This window comes from Bos javanicus, chromosome 16 (assembly GCF_032452875.1).
Source record: "Bos javanicus breed banteng chromosome 16, ARS-OSU_banteng_1.0, whole genome shotgun sequence".
NCBI classification, from domain to species: domain Eukaryota; kingdom Metazoa; phylum Chordata; class Mammalia; order Artiodactyla; family Bovidae; genus Bos; species Bos javanicus.
In genome coordinates, this window is record NC_083883.1 from 37,638,272 (window position 1) to 37,662,498 (window position 24,227).

General features: G+C 38.4%; 1 protein-coding gene across 1 annotated transcript in view; it reads right to left on the minus strand.

Annotated features, from left to right (window-relative positions):
- Window positions 1–24,227, minus strand: part of NME7 (NME/NM23 family member 7) — a 248,398-nt gene that overhangs the window by 154,197 nt on the left and 69,974 nt on the right. The window contains exon 7 of the mRNA XM_061382555.1: window positions 23,855–23,963. Coding sequence (XP_061238539.1) covers window positions 23,855–23,963 — 109 coding nt within the window. The remainder of the gene's footprint in view (window positions 1–23,854; window positions 23,964–24,227) is intronic.

A 24,227-nucleotide genomic window follows, 5' to 3' on the forward strand; every position in this document is an offset into this window, starting at 1 on the left:
AGACAAGCTTCTCCCAACAGTTACAATGAAAACATGGCTTGAATTCAAAATGGAAATAAACGTGGGGTTTTTTCCCCCAGTTTTAAATAAATACATAAATTGAAATACAGTATACATTTTTGAGAATCTGTTGTTTCTCCCTCCAATCTGTACCTGGTCAGGGTAAATAAATCACTGTTAACAGACCTGCCTTCGTTTGGTTCTGTTATCTGCTATCACCCCTGCAAAAATGGGCTCTTAGACTGAAAGGCACCCCTTATGTGTTTCATTAGGATTATATTGCTCATAATAACCTACAGTTGAAATGAGTTGTTCTATCTGTACAGCTGCCAAAGAGGAGTAAACGTGCGGCACACAGAGAGGACGGTTATCGGCAATGACGACACATGAGATATTTGGCCAGGGACCAAGTGTGTCAATTTGCTCTCCAGGCCACAGATGTAAGGGCTGGTGAACACTTCAGTCTGAAGAGCCATCTCCTTTGCCTATATCAATCTAACCTCTCTACAGTCTCAGTTTCTTTCCTCGTCTGTAAAAGGGGGTAATACCTACCTCACAGGGTTGTCACAATGATTAAATGTGTCTGAATATGTAAAATTCTTAGAACAGCCAGTGGCAAACAACAGCATTATTAGGTAATGTAAGCAGCAGTAGAGACTTCCTGGTGGCTCAATCAGACATGACTGAGCATCTAGCAGCAGCAGGGTAGTAGTAGTTGTATAGTCGCTAAGTTGTGTCCGACTCTTTGCGACCCCATGAACTGTAGCCCACCAGGCTCCTCTGTCCATGGGATTTCCCAAGCAAGAATACTGGAGTGGGTTGCCATTTCCTACTCCAGGGCATCTTACCAATCCAGGGATCAAACCCATATCTCCTGCATTGGCAGGTGGATTCTTTACCACTGAGCCACCAGGAAAGCCCCAGTAGAGTAGTACTAGAGCCAATAATCACCTCAGTGTGTTAGGATACACATCTGGGCTTATACAATTAGCATGAATTTAATTTTCAGCAGTACTGTTAAAATGCAAACATTCTGTTAAACTGGACATGGAACAGCAGACTGGTTCCAAATTGGGAAAGGAGTGTGTCAAGGCTGTATATTGTCACCCTGCTTATTTAACTTATATGCAGAGTACATTATGTGAAATGCTGGACTGGATGAAGCACAAGCTGGAATCAAGACTGCCAGAAGAGATATCCATAACCTCAGTTATGCAGATGACACCACCCTTATTGCAGAAAGTGAAGAACTAAAGAGCCTCTTGCTGAAAGTGAGAGTGAAAAAGTTGTTTTAAAACAACATTCAGAAAACTAAGATCATGGCACATGGTCCCATCACTTCAAGGCAAATAGATGGGGAAACAATGCAAATAGTGACATTTTCTTGGACTCCAAAATCACTGCAGATGGTGACTGCAGCCATGAAATTAAAAGAAAGATTAAAAGCTCCTTGGAAGAAAAGCTATGACCAACCTAGACAGCATATTAGAAAGCAGAGACATTACTTTGCCAACAAAGGTCTGTCTAATCAAAGCTATGGTTTTTCCAGTAGTCATGTATGGATGTGAGAGTTGGACTATAAAGAAAGCTGAGTGCCAAAGAACCGACGCTTTTGAACTATGGTGTTGGAGAAGACTCTTGAGAGTCCCTTGGACTGTAAGGAGATCTAACCATTCAATCCTAAAGGAAATCAGTCCTGAATATTCATCTGAAGGACTCATGCTGAAGGTGAAACTCCAATACTTTGACCATCTGATGCAAAGAACTGACTCACTGGAAAAGACCCTGATGCTGGGAGATTGAAGTGGGGAGGAGAAGGGGACAACAGAGGATGATATAGTTGGATAGCATCACTGACTCGATGGCCATGAGTTTGAGCAGGCTCTGGGAGTTGGTGATGGACAGGGAAGCCTGGCGTGCTGCAGTCCATGGGGTCATAAAGAGTTGGACATAACTGAGCAACTGAACTGAGCTGAGCCACAAGGGAAGCCCCAGTAGAGTAGTACTAGAGCTAATAATCATCCCAGTGTGTTAGGATACACAGCTGGGCTAATACAACTAGCGTGAAGTTAATTTTCAGCAGTACTGTTAAAATGCAAACATTTTATATGTTCTATTTGACAGGAGACTATTCTGTCACAGACACATCTCCAGGAGACTAATGCTAATGGTCACGTCACAGTGAATGAGATTGATGCAGTGACTGTGAGAAGCAGATAATAGGGTCAGCTCTATACCCAGCTAGAGCCACAATAGGGCCTGGCAACCCCACTGGTTCTCAGAAGGAAAGCCACTGCTGTCTAAGCCAGTCATGCCTGGCAAGCACCATGATAAATATGGGAGGAAGTCTGAGCAAGAAAAGAGGGAAGAAGAGGGTCCTTACACTTGACAAAGCAAGGCCTCTCTCTCTGACTAGGAACTCCTAGAAATATATGAGGTGAACTGTGTAAAGAGCTTGAGTTCTGTCTTAGTAGATGAGTATGTATATTAGTGAAACAACTTCTATAGGTTCATAAAGAATATGTACAGCTTTAAGTAGAATTTGAAACAAACTTTTGCCTATAAAAACCTCTGCAAGGGGAAAAAAGACAACACTTTATATTTACATCAAATTTTTGAAATAAAAAATCATAAAACAAAATGGCAAATGTAGGATAAGTCAATTTATAACTCCCCATTTAAAGATAGTCTCTATTTTATAGATGGTACCATATTATGTATTTTGTCTATTTTACAGATAACCAATAAGGACCTACTATATTGCACAGCAACTCTACTCAGCACTCTGTAATGGCCTATACGGGAAAAGAATCTAAAAATGAGTGGACATATACATAACTGATTCACTCTGCTGTACATGTGAAACTAACAGAACACTGTAAGTCAACTACACTCTAATTAAAACTTTAAAAAGCAGCAGCCAGCCTGTTGTACAAGACAATTCATCACAATTTAGATGCTATGCTCCACAATCCTTACACTAAATAGGGGTGGTGAGAAATAAAAATGGAAGCTAAAGAAGTGTCAAAAAAGAATCTTGCATTGTATTTGAGCTGAGACCTGTGAAACATCAGGGTGAGACCTATGAAACAGAAGTTTTAATACTGATACAGCCAAGAATGCATGAACTAACAAAACTGATTTATAAATAGATATCATGTTTAATACTAATAATCAATTTAAAGCAAAATGAAAGAATTTGATTTCTTTTCAATTTTAAATCTTTTATTTCATTAGAAAATAGGTCTGTTTTATCCTTAAAATGTGATTAGTGTAAAGCAAACTACACTAATCATTAAGAGTTTGAGTTTAATTTTCAATGCCAAAATACAAAAGAAATAACAAACATTACTGAATTCAAGAGCAAGAATTTAGTACTAATCATAGCAAACATACATAACAAATCAACTGAGGCATAAAAGCCAGGTGCAAAAGCTTTCTGTTTCTTAGGCAGCAATATGTCACTAGGCAAGACCACTTCACTGATAATCTTCCAGTAATTCTTAATCAGATCAAAAGATAAATCCATAGATCAGCCTGGCTTCAAATGTCTGTTATGATATTTTGCTGGCTAGTAAGCAAAAATATTGTAGCATCACATGACATCAATTGCAGATGAGAGTTTGAATTCAGCAGAATTATTAAACTGAGAGCTGGCAACTTACGTCTTAGAGGATCTCAAATTCATTAGCTGATCATAAAGTTCATTCCAGTAGCAAGAAGACTTATAAAATACAGACCTAATTCATCGAAAAGCATTTCTGATTCTCCACTTCTACTACACACCCACAACTAAAATACACACTTCCTTACCAATGTCCTAACAACTGTAATCTGAAATTCCTTACAAGGCAATAAAAAGAGTAACCAATATAAGTTTACAGATGCACCCACAATATGGTAACTCAGTATATTAAAATTCATCACAATGTAATTGAGTAGAAAATAGTAAAGGCGGGTTCTACACCAACATTAGAGCAACAGAGAAGACCCATCGGATCTAAAAATCTCCAGGGAAAGGCCATCAAGAACCCCTCCTTATTGGGAAAAAAGGATGGACTCAGTATAGCAAAGGAAGCCAAGAACAATCAGCATCAGCAGGGTTGAAATAAGATTACAATTTTAAAACATGGACAGTCCAAGAAAAACAAAGCAGGGTACCAAGCTGACAGGGCAAAAACTGAAAATTCTGTAGTATTAGGCAAACAGACCATCAGAAGTCCAAAGTTAATACCAGGTTACCACGGAAAACAAGTCTATCACATAATCACAAAGCAATGCTACATTTTTAAACTACAGGATACTACTGCCAGCTTCCAGGCAGTGGGAGATTCTTTCTAATCTTGAAAGAAACCTATAGAATCATTTCACAGAACGGCAAAGAAAATGGCCAATAAACACTTGAAAGGAAAAAAAAAGAAAGAAAGAAAGAAACCAGTCCCTCTTCTGAAGGGTTGGAGAAAGCACAAGTCCCACCGGAAGTAGACATCACGTTTCTAGGAGATTTTCATGAATATGGTTGTACATGTGCTATACATGTTATAGGGGCTTCCCTGGTGGTAGTGCTGTTCAGTTGCTAAGACATGTCCGACTCTTTGCAACCCCATGGACCGCAGCATGCCAGACTTCCCTGTCTTTCACTATCTTCAAGAGTTTCTTCAAACTCATGTCCATTGAGTGGATGATGTCATCCAACCATTTCATTTTTCTGTTGCCCCCTTCTCCTCATGCCCTCTATCTTTTCCACCATCAGTGTCTTTTCCAGTGAGTCAGCTCTTCACATCAGGTGGCCAAAGTATTGGAGCTTCAGCTTCAGCATCAGTCCTTCCAATAAACATTCAGGGTCGATTTCCTTTAGGATTGACTGGTTTGATCTCCTTGCTGTCCAAGGGCCTCTAAAGAGTCTTCTCCAACACCACAGTTTGAAAGCATCAATTCTTCACTGCTCAGCCTTCTTTATGGTCCAACCCTCACATCCATACATGACTACTGGAAAAACCCTAGCTTTGACTATATGGACCTTTGTCAGCAAAGTGATGTCTCTGCTTTTTAATACACTGTTTAGGTCGGTCATAGCTTTTCTTCCAAGGAGCAAGTGTCTTTTAAAGAACTTGCGTACCAATGCAGGAGACACAAGTTCGATCCCTGAATTGGGAAGATCGCATGGAGAAGGAAATGGCAACCCATTTCAGTATTCTTGCCTGGGAAACCCCATGGATAGAGAAGCATGGTGGGCTACAGTCCATGGGGTTGCAGGAGAGTTGGACACAACTTAGTGACTACATTATAACTTACCAATAGAAATTTGTTAGTTTTATAAGCAAGCACCAGAAAAGCCTGAAAAGGTAATTCAAAACCATGGGTCCATTAACTCTAAAATGAACAAAACCAAGTACAATTCTTTTCCCTTCCATAAAATTAGTTATGTTGTTTTGTGTTCTATTTTTACAACATATAAAGAAAAGGACTCTTGAAGCTTGTCTTTGCACAATTTTTAAAAATACGAACATTTATTTTCTTTATTCCAGTTATCCAAAGTCACCATTAAGGTGGAAACAAACTTAGACATCTTATTACAAAAACACTGCTTCTTTTGTTGACCTTAAATGACTCTATCTAATTTCCCCAGTTGGCAAGATTACATTGCTATTCATAGATAGGCTTAGAAGTAGACATAATGCCACAAATTATTTAACTCTTGCTCCTCATCTGTTGGAAGCATAGTTTATATGCACTGGGTATGGGCCTCCATTTTTGGTTTATTTTCCAGCATGTCCTTATGTAGGGGGCAGTTTTGCTGACCATTATTTCTCAAAATGTGGTCCCTGCATCAGCAGCATTAGCCTGACTTGGAAATTTCAGAAATGAAGACATACTGAGTCAAACACTCTAAAGGTATGGCCCAGGAATCTCAAAATAGAGATTAACAATCCAGATCCAGTTATCCAGATGCTCACTAAAGTTTGAAAACTATGATTGGGAGCAAAAGATCTGAGGACAAGAGAGCATCACGATTACCACTCTCCTGGCCATGAAAAAGGCGAAGATGATCTGAAAAGCCTATGACTTTAATCTCTAGTCCACTTCTTCCTTAATCCCATTACTCCATACCTACATCATCTTAAAAAACAAGTCAAACACGTCTTAAATTCTTAAGTTCTGAATTTTGGGTCTTAATTTCCCCTACCCCTTTTTATACAATTTTTAAAGATATGCCTCACTGGAAAACAAGCAAAATGGAAGTAAGAGGGGTACATGGTGAAAGTAAATCTCCTTTCCACCCCAGATTCTCAGTCCTTCCTCTTAGAGGAAATTACTGTAATTAAGACTTTACATATTCTTCTAGAAATACTAAACGTACATACAAATACACATACATATATTTTTTGTTTGTTTGTTTTTAAGGAAATCAGAACATACTATACCATCTACTGGTTCCCTGGTGGCTTAGATGGTAAAGAATTTGCCTGCAATGTGGGAGACTCGGATTTGATCCTTGGGCTGGGAGGATCCCCTGGAGAAAGGAATGGCTACCCACGCCAGTATTCTTGCCTGGAGAATTCCATGGATAGAGGAGTCTGGGAGGCTACAGTCCATAGGATAGTGAAGAGTCAGACAAGACTGAGCGACTACAGCTTCACTTTTAATGCCATCTACTCTTTGCATTGCCCAGTTTCTAAATATTTACTGTAAAATATAAAAAGTACATGTTTTAGGCAAAATATGTAAGAGTTTAATAATTTTAAAGTGAACATCTGTGTTCAGAAAAAATCATAACACTCAGTTATTTATATGTATATATATATATCTATATATATAACTGAATAATTTTGCTGTATACCAGAAACTAGCAAAACACTGTAAGTAAACTACATTTCAATAATGAAAAAAGACCCTTAAGATTATCCTAAAGAGACACTGCAGAGTGTTCCTTTGATAACTACGCTCTTCTGTAATGACACCATGAAAATGGCTGAGGAGAAATAACTTCCCATTTGGCACACACAAGCCACTGTATGACAACACAGAGATGTAGTTGATGTAAGGTGGTGACAGGGTACAAATGAACTAACCACCGAAACAAGTGAGAACCTTGAACCACAAGCTTTCTAGAGTAGGAAGGTTGTGTGAATATGCAGAAAAGCAGTGTACCATTTATTAAACAATGCAAAAAGTAATGACACAGATCATATCTTCCAGCACTTCTCATAAGTATCAACTGCTCTCGTCTTTTAACACATCATTTGGAAACCCAAGCTCTCTAGACTTCTGTAAGGTACCATCCCTTCTTTAGATGTATGCCTTTTTTCTTCCTCATAAGAATCAATTCTAATTAAATTGTAAGAATTTCCTCATTTATAATCTGTCATGGAACATGAGTCATCTTTTAAAGCCTTACCACACAAGATCATGCTACCATGGCTTTTCATTTTTAAAATATCTCCTGATAAAGTAACATGATGTGGCCCAAATCCCTGGGCCCCAGCTCCGGAGAGATGGGTCCTGCTCCTGGGTTAGTGGAAGGAAGCTGACCAAAGAACAAGACCAAAGCCTAAGTAGAAGAAAGTTGTCTTCCTCTGTCATTGTGCAATTACAGGGGCATTGCTGCAGAGGAGGAATAAGAAGGATACACAATCAATCAGTACCGGAAATCCCTCCAAAGGAGAAGAATGGGAACACACTGTCTTTGCAAACTCTTTGAGATATGTTTTCCTCAAGTCTAGACCATTGCTGGGCTTCCCAGGTGGCGCTAGTGGTAAAAGAACCTGCCTGCCAATGCCAATGCAGCAGACTTAAGAGATGCAGGTTTGATCTCTGAGTTGGGAAGATCTCCTGAAGAAGAAAAAGGCAACCCACTCCAATACTCTTGCTTGGAAAATCCCATGGACAGAGGAGCCTGGCAGGCTGTAGTCCATGGGGTTGCAAAGAGTCAGATGCAACTGGTGAGGCAACTTAGCACTCACAGCACAGAACATTTCTAACTATGTTCAGCATTACTTAATGACATTTCTAAAATTACATGGTCCTCTAACAGACATGAACATGAAAAATAAACAAGGGGAGTAATATTTTGTCAAAACTCAGCATCTATTCTTGCATGGATCCTGTTCCTCCTTAAATACTCTGTGAATACCTAGAAAACATGTAGTCACAGCTATGGATTTTCCAGCAGTCATGTATGGATGTGAGAGCTGGACTATAAGGAAAGCTGAGCACTGAAGAATTGATGCTTTTGAGTTTTGGTGTTGGAGAAGACTCTTGAGAATCCCTTGGACAGCAAGGAGATCCAACCAGTCAATCCTAAAGGAAATCAGTCCTGAAAATTCACTGAAAGGACTGATGCTGAATACTTTGGCCACCTGATGAGAAGAACTGACTCATTTGAAAAGACCCTGATGCTGGGAAAGATTGAAGGCAGGAGGAGAAGGGGACGATAGAGGATGAGATGGTTGGATGGCATCACCAACTCAACGGACATGAGTTTGAGCAAGTTCTGGGAGTTGGTGATGGACAGGGTAGCCTGGTGTGCTGCAGTCCTTGGGGTCGCAAAGAGTCGGACACGACTTAGTGACTGAACTGAACTGAACAGGTCAACAGGTGGATAATCTCAAAGTCATATGTGTCATGTTGCCTCAGTAACATCATTCCCTGAATGGTAACTCTTAAATTCTAACATATAAAAAGGTGAAAAAAAGGAATGGGAAAATGAAGTTTCCTCAAACAAAATAATTCTCCTGCCAATAAATATCATTTCCTTCAGTAATATATATACAGGTTGTCCTATGAGACTTAGTGTAGTAACTTAGAAATATAAATGCTAGAAATGTATAATAAAATATGATTTGAAAGTTATATAGATTTCTTTTTAAATATTTACCAAAACATAAACTGTATTCAAGCTACAAAACATGGAATAAATGTAAAAGAAATTTAAATTAATTTTATAAATGGTATTATTTGTTGCATTTATAATTCTAAAGTTATCAAAGCTTAAAATTACACTAAGACTTCCGAGAGATCTTAGAAGCCACTTTCCTTAATGTTATACTTCTTCCAGTGCTCTTTCAATAAAAACAGGTTTCTTTCTAATCTCACTAGCGAGTAATGCCTAGCTAGACACGGGTCAAACTTTTCTGTTATTTTTATTAAACAACTGCTAAACAGACATTATTGAGAATAACGCTATGAGAAGCTACCTTGGTAAAGCAGAGTGCCATGGATACTCAAATTTTCCATCACTCCAAGAAATTCTCACCAAGTTAAAACCGAGAACAGGGGACTACCTCTGTGGAGTCATATGCATTACTGAAAACTAAAAGGTAACTCTTCCTTAACCTTCTTCGTGGTTGTTATTAACCTGCCACAGAAAACAAGCTTCAAATCTTCCACTTGGTATAAAATAAATGGCAACTCACTCCAGTATTCTTGCCTGGAAAATTCCATGGACAGAGGAGCCTGGCAGGCTACAGTCCATGGGGTCACAAAAAGTCAGACATGACTGATCAACTAAACAACCAAAAAGTAGCCTCTGATACAGGTAGATTACCAGAGGAAATACAGGATGTTCCTTGTGCTCAAAATTTATGATAAATGGTTCTCAAACTGGACATCAGATGTTCATCAGGATGACCTGGGAAAACTTTTATTTTTTCTTTTTTATTTAATTTTTTTAACTTTACAATATTGTATTGGTTTTGCCATATATCAAAATGAATCCACCACAAGTATACATGTGTTCCCCATCCTGAACCCTCCTCCCTCCTCCCTCCCCATACCATCCCTCTGGGTCGTCCCAGTGCACCAGCCCCAAGCATCCAGTATCGTGCATCGAACCTGGACTGGTGACTCGTTTCATACATGATATTATACATGTTTCAATGCCATTCTCCCAAATCTTCCCACCCTCTCCCTCTCCCACAGAGTCCAAAAGACTGTTCTATACATTAGTGTCTCTTTTGCTGTCTCGTATACAGGGTTATTGTTACCAGCTTTCTAAATTCCATATATATGCATTAGTATACTGTATTGGTGTTTTTCTTTCTGGCTTACTTCACTCAGGATGACCTGGGGAAACTTCTAAAAAATATATTTGTTTATCGCTAATTGGAGGATAATTGCTTTACAATGTTGTGTTGGTTTCTGCCATACACCAACATGAATCAGCCGTAGGTATACATATACGCCATCCCTACTGAACCTCTCTCCCACCTCTGACCCCTCTAGGTTAGGAGAGACTTTTCAAATACTTATTTCTGGCCTCCAGTCCAGACTTACTAAATTCTGAAGTTAGGGCCCAGAAATATGCATTTTAAAAGTCCCCCAAATGGTTCTGGTTCACTGAAAAGCTTGAGAAGCACTGTCTAGCACATCTCCATGGTTTCAGGTTCAAGTACCAAATGCCAACCATGTACAAACTTTATAGCACTTGAGGGAAACTGCGACACTGGCAGTCCCCAGTGAACCATGATCCCTGGTATTCACCAGTTCAGTTCAGTTACTCAGTTGTGTCCGACTCTTTGCGACCCCATGGACTTCAGTACGCCAGGCTTCCCTGTCCATCACCAAATCCCAGAGCTTGCTCAAACTCATGTCCATCCTCTGTCATCCCCTTCTCCTCCTGCCCTCAATCTTTCCCAGCATCAGGGTCTTTTCTGATGAGTCAGTTCTTTGCATCAGGTGGCCAAAGTATTGGAGTTTCAGTTTCAGCATCAGTCCTTCCAATGAATACTCAGGGCTGATTTCCTTTAGGATTGACTGGTTGGATCTCCTTGCAGTCCAAGGGACTCTCAAGAGTCTTCTCCAATACCACAGTTCAAAAGCATCAATTCTTCAGCACTCAGCTTTCTTTATGGTCCAACTCTCACATCCATACATGATTACTGGAAAAACCACAGCTTTGACTAGACAGATCTTTGTTGGCAAAGTAACGTCTCTGCTTTTTAATAAGCTGTCTATGTTGGTCATGGTTTTTCTTCCAAGAAGCAAGCATCTTTTAATTTCATGGCTGCAGTCACCATCTACAGTGATTTTGAAGCTCTAGAAAATAAAGTCTGTCACTGTTTGCATTATTTCCCATCTATTTGCCATGAAGTGATGGGTCCAGATGCCATGATCTTAGTTTTTTGAATGTTGAGTTTTAAGCCAGTTTTTTCACGCTTCTCTTTCACTTTCATCAAGAGGCTCTTAGTTCCTCTTCACTTTCTGTCATAAGGGTGGTGTCATCTGCATATCTGAGGTTATTGATATTTCTCCTGGCAATCCTGATTCCAGCTTGTGCTTCATCCAGCCTGGCATTTCTCATGATGCACTCTGCATAGAAGTTAAATAAGCAGGGTGACAATATACAGCCTTGACGTACTCCTTTCCCAATTTGGAACCACTCCATTGTTTCATCTTCAGTTCTAACTGTTGCTTCTCGACCTGCATACAGATTTCTTAGGAGGCACGTAAGGAGGTCTGGTATTCCCATCTCTAAAAATTTTCCACAGTTTGTTGTGATTCACGTAGTCAAAGGCTTCAGCGAAGTCAATGAAGCAGAAATAGATGTATTTCAGGAACTCTCTTGCTTTTTCTATGATCCAACGGATGTTGGCAATTTGATCTCTGGTTCCTCTGCCTTTTCTAAATCCAGCTTGAACATCTGGAAGTTCTCGGTTTACATACTGGTATTCATGCCTTTGTGTAATTCCCTCTCATACTGATTTGGCCACATGACTAGAGTTAGCCATTGGGACAGTAAGGCATGATGGAGGCAGAGGCTTGTTGAGCTCCTGCACATTGAGGACTGCCTTCAATACTCTTTTTGGAAGCCAGCAACCATGCCATAATGAAGCTTAGGACAGACTACTGAATGGTAAGGAAGTGAAAAAGTGTTAGTTGCTCAGTCGTGACTGACTCTTTGTGACCCTATGGACTCTAGCCCACCAAGGTTCCTCTGTCCATGGGATTCTCCAGGCAATAATACTGGAGTGGGTTACCATTTACTTCTCCAAGGGATCTTCCTGACCCAGGGGTCGAACCCAGGTCTCCTGCATTGCAGATAGGCTCTTTAGCATGTGAGCCACCAGGGAAGCTGAATGGTAAGATGCCACATGGAAGTAGTCTTGGAAGGATGAAAAACAATCTTGTACATTCCAGCTCCAGCACAGTTCCGAGCTGCATGAAGCCACTAAGCAACCTCATGTATAGTACAAAAAAATTGCCAACTGAGCCCAGGTGAAATAATAAATCATTTTTAAGGAACTAATTTGGGGATGGTTGTTACAAAGTGATAAAACATAACTGATTCAGGTTTTTCAAAAAATGTGTTACGTGATATGATCTCTAAAGCTACTACTACTAATAGTCAACACTTCATTGTATACTTACTAGGCAAACTATTCCAAGTGCATCACATGTATTAACTTATTCATGAAGTAGGTTCTGTCATCTTCACTTTGCAGAACAAAAAAATAAATAAAGCTTTAGAGACGTTAAGAAATGTCTTCAAGGCCACATAATCAGTGTCAAGCCATAGAATTATAACAGTCATTCCAAACATTATATACTATGATCATTCTTGCCAGATAGAGTTATTAGGATTTTCACTGAGCTCTCTGCCATTCTTTTATCTATATTCTTATTTCTTCTAATTCACACATTTGAGTATAGATATTTCACTTGCACTACATATCACTAGGTTCTGAAGAGAGTCTAAGATTCCTCATGCACACATTGCAGTTGGTAGGTGCTAGTGCTTTGGCTGCCTAGCAACAGATGTTTCTTTATTCCAGTCAGGTGTAAAGACCAAGCCCTGACTTTCAACAATAAAAGATACAGTGACTTTTCAAACCCTATAATCATAAAGGCACACAATTAGGCCTGGAATAAATCTATTCAATCCTCCTGCTTTCACATAGTAACATGCAAATAATCAAAACCACTCATCCTCTAAAACTCTCCCAAGAGACATCAGCCAGGACCAAGTTTATCCACTAAGGAGGACTTCTTGACTCTAAGAGTTTGACATTATTAATGCCAAAAATGTACAATTAGAATGTGTGCATTTTATATTATATAAGTTATACATCAATAAAGCTACTTAAAATTTAAAAAGGAGAACACTTTCACACCAATAAATTGGAAGATGGGAAAAGAAGATCTCAGTGGTTGCGTAAACCATTCTAAAGTCTGTCTTTGGAAAAATTTGGAGTGAATAAGCTCAAATTTTATTAATATGATTTATTAGAGCTAAGTACTAAAGATGCTGAAAATTAAGTAGAAATTTAAATTTTAAGATCCTAAATTTAATTTAAAATTTAAATTTTAAGATGCTAAAATTTAAGTAGAACCAATTTAAAAATATGGGCTTCCCTGGTGGCCCAATGGTAAAGAATCCACCTGCCAAAAAGAAAACACGGGTTCAATCCCTGGTCTGGGAAGATCCCTGAAGAAGGAAATGGAAACCCACTCCAGTATTCTTGCCTGGAGAATTCCATGGACAGAGGAGCCTGGTGAGCTACAGTCCATGGGGCTGCAAAAGAGTTGAACACGTGAGTTGGACACAACTTAGCTACTGAACAAATGAATTAAAAAATATATACTCTATATCAGAGGTCAGTAAACTTTTTCTGTAAAAGGTAAGACAGTTAATATTTTAGGCATTTCAGGATTTACTAGTATCTGTCACAACTACTCAATCATACTAATGTAGCAATAAAAGCAGCCATAGACAATACATAAATGAATGAGTATGGCTGTGTTCCAATAAACTTTATTTTAAAAAAAAATTTATTTGGCTGTGCCAGGTGTTAGTTGTGGCACATGGGATCTTCCATCTTTGTTGTAGCCTCTGGGATACTGGAGAAGGCAATGGCACCCCACTCCAGTACTCTTGCCTGGAAAATCCTATGGACGGAGGAGCCTGGTAGGCTGCAGTCCATGGGGTCGCTAAGAGTCGGACACGACTGAGCATCTTCACTTTCACTTTTCACTTTCATGCATTGGAGAAGGAAATGGCAACCCACTCCAGTGTTCTTGCCTGGAGAATCCCAGGGACGGGGGAGCCTGGTGGGCTGCTGTCTATGGGGTCGCACAGAGTCGGACACGACTGAAGCGACTTAGCAGCAGCAGCAGTAGCAGCTGGGATATCTAGTTGCGGATTGTGGGGTCTATTTCCCTCACCAGGGATTGAACCCAGGCTCCCTGCTTTGGGAGCACAGAATCCTAACCATTGGACCACCAAGGGAGTCCCAAATAAAACTTTATTTATAAACTCAGGTAGCTGGTCCAACTTAGCCCAATGGCTGTAGTCTGCGGATCCCCTCTCTAGGGCTTTCAAATTGGCAGATAAACAATAAAGAAAGAGGGAAATAAAGAAAAATTTATCCATCTAACAGAAGGTGGAAAGAGGTGGGGGGTTAAAGAGCAGAGAGAAAAAATGAAAAAAACATCTTAAGCATGATAAAAAAAGGAATCCAAATCAGTTATCACAATAAATGGCAATGAGTTAAATTCAACTATTTTAACACTGCTAGACTGGATTGAAAAAGCAAAAAAATTTTAAATAGGAATGAAATAAAATTCAGTTATAATGATTATAAGATATATAACGAAAAGGCTAAAAATTAGAAAAATATATGCCTCTTTTAAGGTAAACAACAAAAAACAATTATTGGAACTAAAGTAAGATACTACATTAGGAATAAAAAGATAATCACACACACAAAAAAGCCTCAAGATAAACAAAGCAGTCCAAATTGAAAGGAGAAATGACAAATTCATAATAATAGATAATTTTAACATGGAAGAATTTAACAAAGTTTTTTTCAGAAGCTGATTTTCAAGCAGTTCAAAAAAGTACAATTTGGGGCAACCAAGTTTGAATTAATAACTACTTATATATAAAGAGAAAACAATGCAGCAACATCCTTCTTTCAAACACACATTGGAATTTTTTAAATGAGTCACTAGTTAAGTCACAAAGGACAACAACAAATTTCAAAGAAACAAACATCACAGAGACCACATTCTCGGACAATAGTCAGATACTGAAGACTCCTAAGTAACACATTCCCTGGTGATGCAGACGGTAAAGAATCTGCCTGCAATGCTGGAGACCGGGGTTCAATCCCTGGGTTGGGAAGATCCCCTGGAGAAAGGAATGGCAACCCACTCCAGTATTCCTGCCTGGAGAATCCCTTGGACAGAGAAGCCTGGTGGGCTACACAGCCCATGGGGTCATAAAGAGTTGGACACAACTGAGCAAGTAACATTTTATTTCACTTTCTTCTCTTAAAAGGTACAATGAGGAGTACAAAATATTTTTTAAAGTATGACAATGAAACAAATAGTGTTCCTATAATCAGAGTTTGTAATACAGTAGAGGTAAAAATGATCACTCAAAAATTAATACATATTATGTATTATAGCTATATATGTATCTACATGTATACACATATAAGTACACAATATATAATAGCAAACCATGCTAAGCGCCATAAAGGGAAAGCAGAGTGCGCCAAGAGAACATGTCATTTGGGGTTTCCCTGAGAAAATGACATTTTGGGGTGTGGGAGAAGGAGGAAGGGATGCCCCTCCCAGGGAAAGGAAAATAGTAGAAAGGCCCTGAGGAGAAAAGGAACAAGGGAGTGGTTCTGGAGTGCAGGAGCAAGGGGCAGAGTAACCTGAAATACATGAAAATAAATTACACCTAGGAAAAGACTTCAACTTTAAAAACAGGATAAAACAAAATAAGAACTGAGTAATACTCCACTGTATAGATGTACCACATCTTCTTTATACCCTCCTCTGCTGATGGACATTTAAGTTGCTTCCACATCCTGGATATTGTACATTGTGCTGCAATGAACATTGGAGTACATGTATCTTTTGGAATTATGGTTTCCTCTGGGTATATGCCCAGGAGTAGGATTTCTCAGTCAAATGGTAGTCCTATTTTTAGTGTTTTAAGCAACCTCCATACTGTTCTCCATAGTGGTTGTATCAATTTACATTCCTACCAATAACTATAGGAGGGTTCCCTTTTCTTCTCACCCTCTCCAGCATTTACTGTTTGCAGATTTTTTTTTTTTTTAATAATGGCCATTCTGATAAGTATGTGGTAATACCTCATTGTAGTTTTAATTTGCATTTCTCTAATAACCAGTGATAGTGATGCTGAGCATCTTTTCATGTATTTGTTGGCCATCTGTATGTCTTCTCTGTCATTTTTTGTTTGGATTCTTTTTTTGATACTGAGCTGCTTGAGTATTTTGGAGATTAATTCCTTGTCAGTTGCTTCATTTGCAAATATCTCCTCCCAATCTGAGGGCTGTTTTTTAATCTTATTTATGGTTTCTTTTGCTGTGCCAGACATCCTGGAATGTGAAGTCAAGTGGGCTTCAGAAAGCATCACTATGAACAAAGCTAGTGGAGGTGATGGAATTCCAGTTGCGCTATTTCAAATCCTGAAAGATGATACTGTTAAAGTGCTGTACTCAATATGCCAGCAAATTTGGAAAACTCAGCAGTGGCCACAGGACTGGAAAGGGTCAGTTTTCATTCCAATCCCAAAGAAAGGTAATGCCAAAGAATGCTCAAACTACTGCACAATTGCACTCATCTCACATGCTAGTAAAGTAATGCTCAAAATTCTCCAAGCCAGGCTTCAGCAATACGTGAACCGTGAACTTCCAGATGTTCAAGGTAGTTTTAGAAAAGGCAGAGGAACCAGAAATCAAAGTGCCAACATCTGCTGGATCATGGAAAAAGCAAGAGAGTTCCAGAAAAACATCTATTTCTGCTTTATTGACTATGCCAAAGCCTTTGACTGTGTGGATTACAATAAACTGTGGAAAATTCTGAAAGAGATGGGAATACCAGACCACCTGACCTGCCTCTTGAGAAACCTGTATGCAGGTCAGGAAGCAACAGTTAGAACTGGACATGGAACAACAGACTGGTTCCAAATAGGAAAAGGAAGACATCAAGGCTGTATACTGTCACCCTGCTTATTTAACTTATATGCAGAGTACATCATGAGAAACACTGGGCTGGAAGAAACACAAGCTGGAATCAAGATTGCCAGGAAAAATATCAATAACCTCAGATATGCAGATGACACCACCCTTATGGCAGAAAGTGAAGAGGAGCTCAAAAGCGTCTTGATGAAAGTGAAAGTGGAGAGTGAAAAAGTTGGCTTAAAGCTCAACAGTCAGAAAACGAAGATCATGGCATCTGGTCCCATCACTTCATGGGAAATAGATGGCGAAAGAGTGGAAACAGTGTTAGACTTTATTTTGGGGGGCTCCACAATCACTACAGATGGTGACTGCAGCCATGAAATTAAAAGACACTTACTCCTTGGAAGAAAAGTTATGACCCACCTAGATAGCATATTCAAAAGCAGAGACATTACTTTGCCAACAAAGGTCCATCTAGTCAAGGCTACGGTTTTTCCAGTGGCCATGTATGGATGTGAGAGTTGGACTGTGAAGAAAGCTGAGCACTGAAGAATTGATGCTTTTGAACTGTGGTGTTGGAGAAGACTCTTGAGAGTCCCTTGGACTGCAAGGAGATCCAACCAGCCTATTCTAAAGGAGATCAGTCCTGGGTGTTCATTGGAAGGACTGATGCTAAAGCTGAAACTCCAATACCTTGGCTACCTCATGCGAAGAGTTGACTCGTTGGAAAAGACTCTGATGCTGGGAGGGATTGGGAGCAGGAGGAGAAGGGGACAACAGAGGATGAGATGGCTGGATGGCATCACTGACTCGATGGACGTGAGTCTGAGTGAACTCCGGGAGTTGGTGATGGACAGGGAGGCCTGGTGTGCTACGATTCATGGGGTCACAAAGAGTTGGTCACGACTGAGTGACTGAACTGAACTGAACTTGCTGTGCCAAAAGCTTTTAAATTTAATTAGGTCCTATTTGTTTATTTTTGTTTTTCTTTTCACTACTCTAGGAGGTGGGTCAAAAAAGATCTTGCTGCCAATTTATGTCAAAGAATGTTTTCCATGTTTTCCTCTAAGAGTTTTACAGCATCCAGCCTTACATAGAGGCAATAGAATATTACTCAGGCATAAAAAGAAACAAAATTGTGCCATCTGCAGAGACATGGATGGACCTAGGGACTGTCATACAGTCTGAAGTCAGAAAGAGAAAAACAAGCATCATATAATATCACCTATATGTGGAATCTAGAAAAATGGTACAGATGAACTTAGTTACAAAGCATAAATAGAGACACAGATATAGAGAATAAACATATGTATACCAAGGGTCAGGGGTGGGGTGGTGAGATTAATTGGGAAATCGGGATTGACATATATACACTATGCATAAAATAGACAACTAATGAGAACCCACTGTATAACACAGGGAACTCTATTCAGTGTTCTGTGGTGACCTCATGGGAAAGAAATATAAAAAAGAGGGGATATATATATATGAATAACTAATTGTCTTTGCTCCATCAGAAACTAATACAACTTGTAAGACAACTCTGTGTGTGTAAAGGTCACTCAGTCATGTCCAACTCTTTATGACCCCATGGCTATACGGTCCATGGAATTCTCTAGGCCAGAGTTCTGCAGTGGGTAGCCTTTTCTTTCTCCAGGGGATCTTCCCTACTCAAGGATCAAACCAGGGTCTCCTGCGTTACAGGCGGATTCTTTACCAACTGAGTTATCAGGGAAGCCTAAGGCAACTATACTCCAATAAAAATTGATTTTAAAATGAAAATAAAAACAGTTAAAAAGAACAATGATTGTTGTAATCAAATTAAACATCTTTAGAAATATAAAAAGCATTATTCCCATTTAACTGAAAAATTTTAAGAAACTATTCTAAATTTACAGTTTTTAAGAACTTGTTATTCATCTCTTACGGAGAAGGCAATGGCACCCCACTCCAGTACTCATGCCTGGCAAATCCCATGGATGGAGGAGTCTGGTAGGCTGCAGTCTATGGGGTCACTAAGAGTAGGACACGACTGAGCAACTTCACTTTCACTTTTCACTTTCACACATTGGAGAAGGAAATGGCAACCCACTCCAGTGTTCTTGCCTGGAGAATCCCAGGAATGGGGGAGCCTGGTGGTTGCTGTCTATGGGGTCGCACAGAGTCGGACACGACTGAAGTGACTTAGCAGCAGCATTCATCTCTTAACCATTACCTTGACCAGAACAGCATTCATTTCTCCAAGTTCCATCTTAAACTATAAGTATTTTCCACCCAATTAAGTTTTTTAAAACTATGTTTAAGATATTCAGATTACCCTTCATACCTATTAGAAATGGCTTTCCACAATTAGTTGATCTCAATATTCATGGAGTACCACAAATATCACAAATAATTCCAGCTGTGGAATCAAAGAGCCCTGGATTTCAAGTTATAACCTACCCCTTTCTAATTCTTAGATTCCACATCGGTAAAATGGGGTTAATAATCAAACTTGATGATGGGGATTTATAGGGTCTAAGTGATAACCCATGTAGATGCAGGACCGTATAATGTGATAAAAAGAAGACAAATTTGGTTCAAATCCCAACCCTACCACCTAAGAGTTGTAGGACTTTTGGCAAGTTATTAACATCTCACTGCCTAGGTTTCTTCCTCTGTGGCATGCATTTCAAATAATACCTAGCCTCACAGTTTTAAGAATTAAATAATTCATGTAAAGTACTTATCATTCCATAAACATGAACTACAATTAGTGTTAATAATAAAAACTATTATTGTTCTATACTTAATTTCTAACAGTCTCATTAACAAGATTTGAGGAGACTTTCTTCTCTGCCCTCACTCAAGACATTACAACTGACAATCCTAGGGGCTCTCATTTCCTTCTAAAGGGTATTATGTTGGAACATATTAGCAGGCAAATTTCACTATTTCTAAAAGGTTTTCAGTAGGACCATTAAAAGCAATCCTTCTTGAAGACTGGGATTCTTTAGTAGGAACTAACAGAACTCTTGAGATTCCTTATAAGTGAAAGATTGATGACTTCATTGAAAGTCCCCATAATTTACCAATTCATTAGATATTTTCAATACCTTAATTTTGTGCTTCAAAAATGCATGCTAAGCTCCATACAAAGTCAGAGTATTATATATACAACAGTTCAACGAACCTATTGTACATTCCCTTCAACTGTTTGCTCCTTCAGATAGGATAAAACAATCATAAAACTCTAAAACTGTGAGTTTTAGAGTTTAAAACTCTAACTCCTAGCAAAGCTGGGCCCACTACAAGAATTTTTATTGAAACTGAGATTAACAATGTTATATCCAATCCTTTTATTTATACTTAACATATAATACTACATTAGTTTCAGGTGTACACTGATTCCACACTCCGAAATGATCACCGCATTAAGACGAGTTATCATCCGTCACCATGCAAAGCTGTTACAGGGTTACTGACTCGTCGATGTGTGCATTACATCCTCCTGACCTATTTATTTTATAAATGTGTACCTTTTAATCCCCTTCACCTATTTTGTCCACCTCCCCAAACCCCTCTCCCTCTGGCAACCACCAGCTTATTCTTGGACTCTGTGAGCCTGTATCTGCTTTGTTTGTTCATTTGTTGTTCATTTTTTATATTCCTCATATAAGTGAAATCATATGTAAATCCAGTCTCTCTATACCAAAAACTGTCATGCCTCTTCCATAGTATTCCAGATGCTGAATTACTTGAAGGAAATCCAACACACAAAAAGCTGGGAACTTAACCAAATTCAATCAGCCGAAATTCAGGGGGGCGCTTGTTAGGTAGTAAGTTAGTTTTTAGAGCCAAAACACAACAGTGAGCTACACAATATACTTTTCTTTCATAAGAATTTTCTACACAGTTTCACAGAATAATGTCTATTCTGTTCTTAAACTATCCTAACTTATTTTACTGAGGAGGAACATACAATCAGAGAGGACAATGTTATGAAAAATGCAGCAAATTGTTTAATGCAGTAATCTGTTAAAAGAAAGGAAAATTTCCAACAAAACTTCAGGGTTCTAATATATCAAAAAGCCTAATGTCTTGACCATTTCAAGTGCAAAAGCAGCTCTCCCATATTTGGTTAACATCTCCTGCCCAATACCAACAGTAATGGACAATCGGAATAGGTAATTGCTGATAGCTGCCAAAACAACTAGATGGAAGCACTAATCCTACTTTATGGGCTTAAGTTTAGACTTTAAAAAAATAAAGTATTTTGTTCCTCAAACAATAAAGGGATTTTCTTTCTGGGGATGACGGATGTTGGATTTTGTTAGTATTTTAAACTATTGTTTTGTCTCTAAGGTGTCATTCACCTTTACTTAAAAAGTAAAAGATAGTAACAGTAGTAGTGGTAGTAGGAATATAGTAGTAATCATAATAGTAATAATGGCACCCCACTCTAGTACTCTTGCCTGGAAACTCCCATGGACAGAGGAGCCTGGTAGGCTGTAGTCCGTGGGGTCACGAAGAATCGGACACGACTGAACGACTTAGCTTTCACTTTTCACTTTCATGCTTTGGAGAAGGAAATGGCAACCCACTCCAGTGTTCTTGCCTGGAGAATCCCAGGGATGGGGAAGCCTGGTGGGCTGCCGTCTATGGGGTCGTACAGAGTCCGACACGACTGAAGCGACTTAGCAGCAGCAGCAGCATAATAGTAATAATGCCTAACACATACAGCACTTTAAGTTCTGGGCACTGTTTAGGACATTAATCTCTACATTTAATCACTTAATTAATCATTTAGTCATGTAACCATTACATTAAGTGCACTTAAACCTTACCACTACCTTGTGAAGAAGGGATACTATTATTCCCATTTTATAGATGAAAAAACAAGGTACAAAGAGGTTAAGTAATTTATCCAGTATTCCCATGGCTAGTAAGTAGCAGAGCCAGAATACAAATCTACACAGCCTGATTTCAGAGTAAAAATAATTTATTTTATCGATGGCATTAAACTAACTATATGTAAATAATACTAAGGACATCAAGACAAACACATTGCATAATTTATAAATTAGAAAACAAAACAAGAAAATTCACCTTGTTTTTCTTCCCTTTTAAATCCTAAGTCCCAAATAACAAAATATATTTCAATCTACTTAGGTAAAAAGACTACAATACCCCAAATTTCCACCATTTGTTCCACAAATTAAGCTTTTTTTCTCTAGTTCTTTTATAAGTTAGAAGTGAATCACTGCATCCATATAGATTAACTAGAATACTAAGAACCAAGGCCGCCTACATCCACATGACTTTATCATTTGTGCCAAGAAATTACTGCCTACAAAGATAAAACTGTAAATCAGTAAATAACTTCACTGTTTAGCTCAAGAACCTCCCAAAAGTCCAGTTATCTCAACAACAGACTATTCAAACTGTTTCTTTTTCACAATATTCCTTCAATAGGGCAAATAACTCAAACAGTTGTATACTTTTAAGACTTGGTTAAGATTCTTGCCTCAATGTTTCTACTAATTCTAAACTATTATATCACAAATTTTACCCCATTTCAATCATATCACTGCACTGACAGACCTATCCTAAATCTCTCAGGGTCACACCTGAAATTCTACACTATCTGCCCATGACCTCTCCATTGTAAGGTCCACTAAGTGTGATCTCCTTACTGTAGTAAGCAATAAACTCAGTTTTGCTTAATCAACAAGCCTTTTTGGCCTTCTTTGGGGCAGTGGACAGTCAACAAAAGATAATATTCTGTTATTCCATTTCAGCTGCTCTCTTAACAACTCCTTTTTTTAAAAAATCTCTTCTTAGAGACCACAGGTAAAATTAAACGCACCAGGAAATCGGATCATTATAGAAAAAGAAACATAAACCAGCCAGTGGAAGGGGGCCAAGTAAATCTAATAATAAACTCAACATGAGACCTGAAACTATATATATATATATATATAGTCACAGCTTAAGCTGAATTGGGTTAGTTATGCATTTCACAATGGTTTAAAAATCCCTAAAATTGAAATTTATAAATAAAAAATGCCTTCATATATCAAAGTTTAAATAAAATATTCTGCCATCTCATTAGATTCAACAAAAATTTTTTATTTGAACTCATATGCCTCTACTTTCATGTATCAAATATGAGTATACGAAATAGTTTAAATCTTTAAAAAATAAAAATGATTTAAACCCATATAATACTTAGAATACAAAAATTTTTTAAATCCATTCATTCATCTATTATTTATTTAGTACAAATAAATAGTATCTACTTAGTATTTATTTAAACATCTATTATTTAGTATATTGCAGTTTTTTAAAGATGACCTTTTAAATTATACCCCATCTCATTTCCAAAAGGATTTGGGATGGCTGACAAAAACACATTGAACAACTAAAACAAACACATGAAGAAAAATAAAGGAAAAAAAAATTGCAAACTCTTTCACACACATACACACAAACACACACATATGAAAGAACTGTTTCAGATACTCAGAACCAAAAGAAGTTTCTAGCTTTCTCAGGAAGGGCATACTGCAGATCTGATAGACATTGCTTTAAATTAGAAGTGCTGTTTAAGTGAATTCAGTTAATCACAGTATGTGGCTGGGAGAAGAGAAAGCAGATTAAAAGTCAGGGAATCAAGATCAGTAATAGGATAAGCATGAGCAGGAACCCAAGGAACACCTTTTAGAAATGCACAAAGAGAAAGACAAATGTAAACTCAGATTTTGCCCTCATATTACATGACTTTTATTCATGTGCCTTCAAAAAAGTGAATGGAAATATTAAAACTATATTTTAATTTCAACATATAACCTATATCAAGAAAACAAATATTAACAAATTCAGCTATTAGCAGAATGTATTGGCTATATTGTATTTAACACAGTACTTACCTTCGCTGACAGCATGGGGCTTAACAATGCAACAAGTAGTACAATTAGTAAATTTAGCAGTGTTTGCTGGCCCACACACTCCACTGGAAGGAAAAAATAACTCCATTTCCTAAAGACACAGAGAAATGACTTTGGCACATGTAATTTTGTTATACATCTGTAAAACAACTCAGGAAATGTGCATCAGAGACTACTATCTGGGTACCTCAGAGAGGAGCTAAAGTAGAGGGTATAGGGGAAGTGACTGTCCCAGGGAGGCCCCATAGGGTCCTACCCAAATACAATCTCTTTTACTCCTAAGCTAATTATATGAGAAGGGAAGAACAAAGCAATCACTTTTAAAGTTTCACAATATAAATTCTTTCCTGAATTT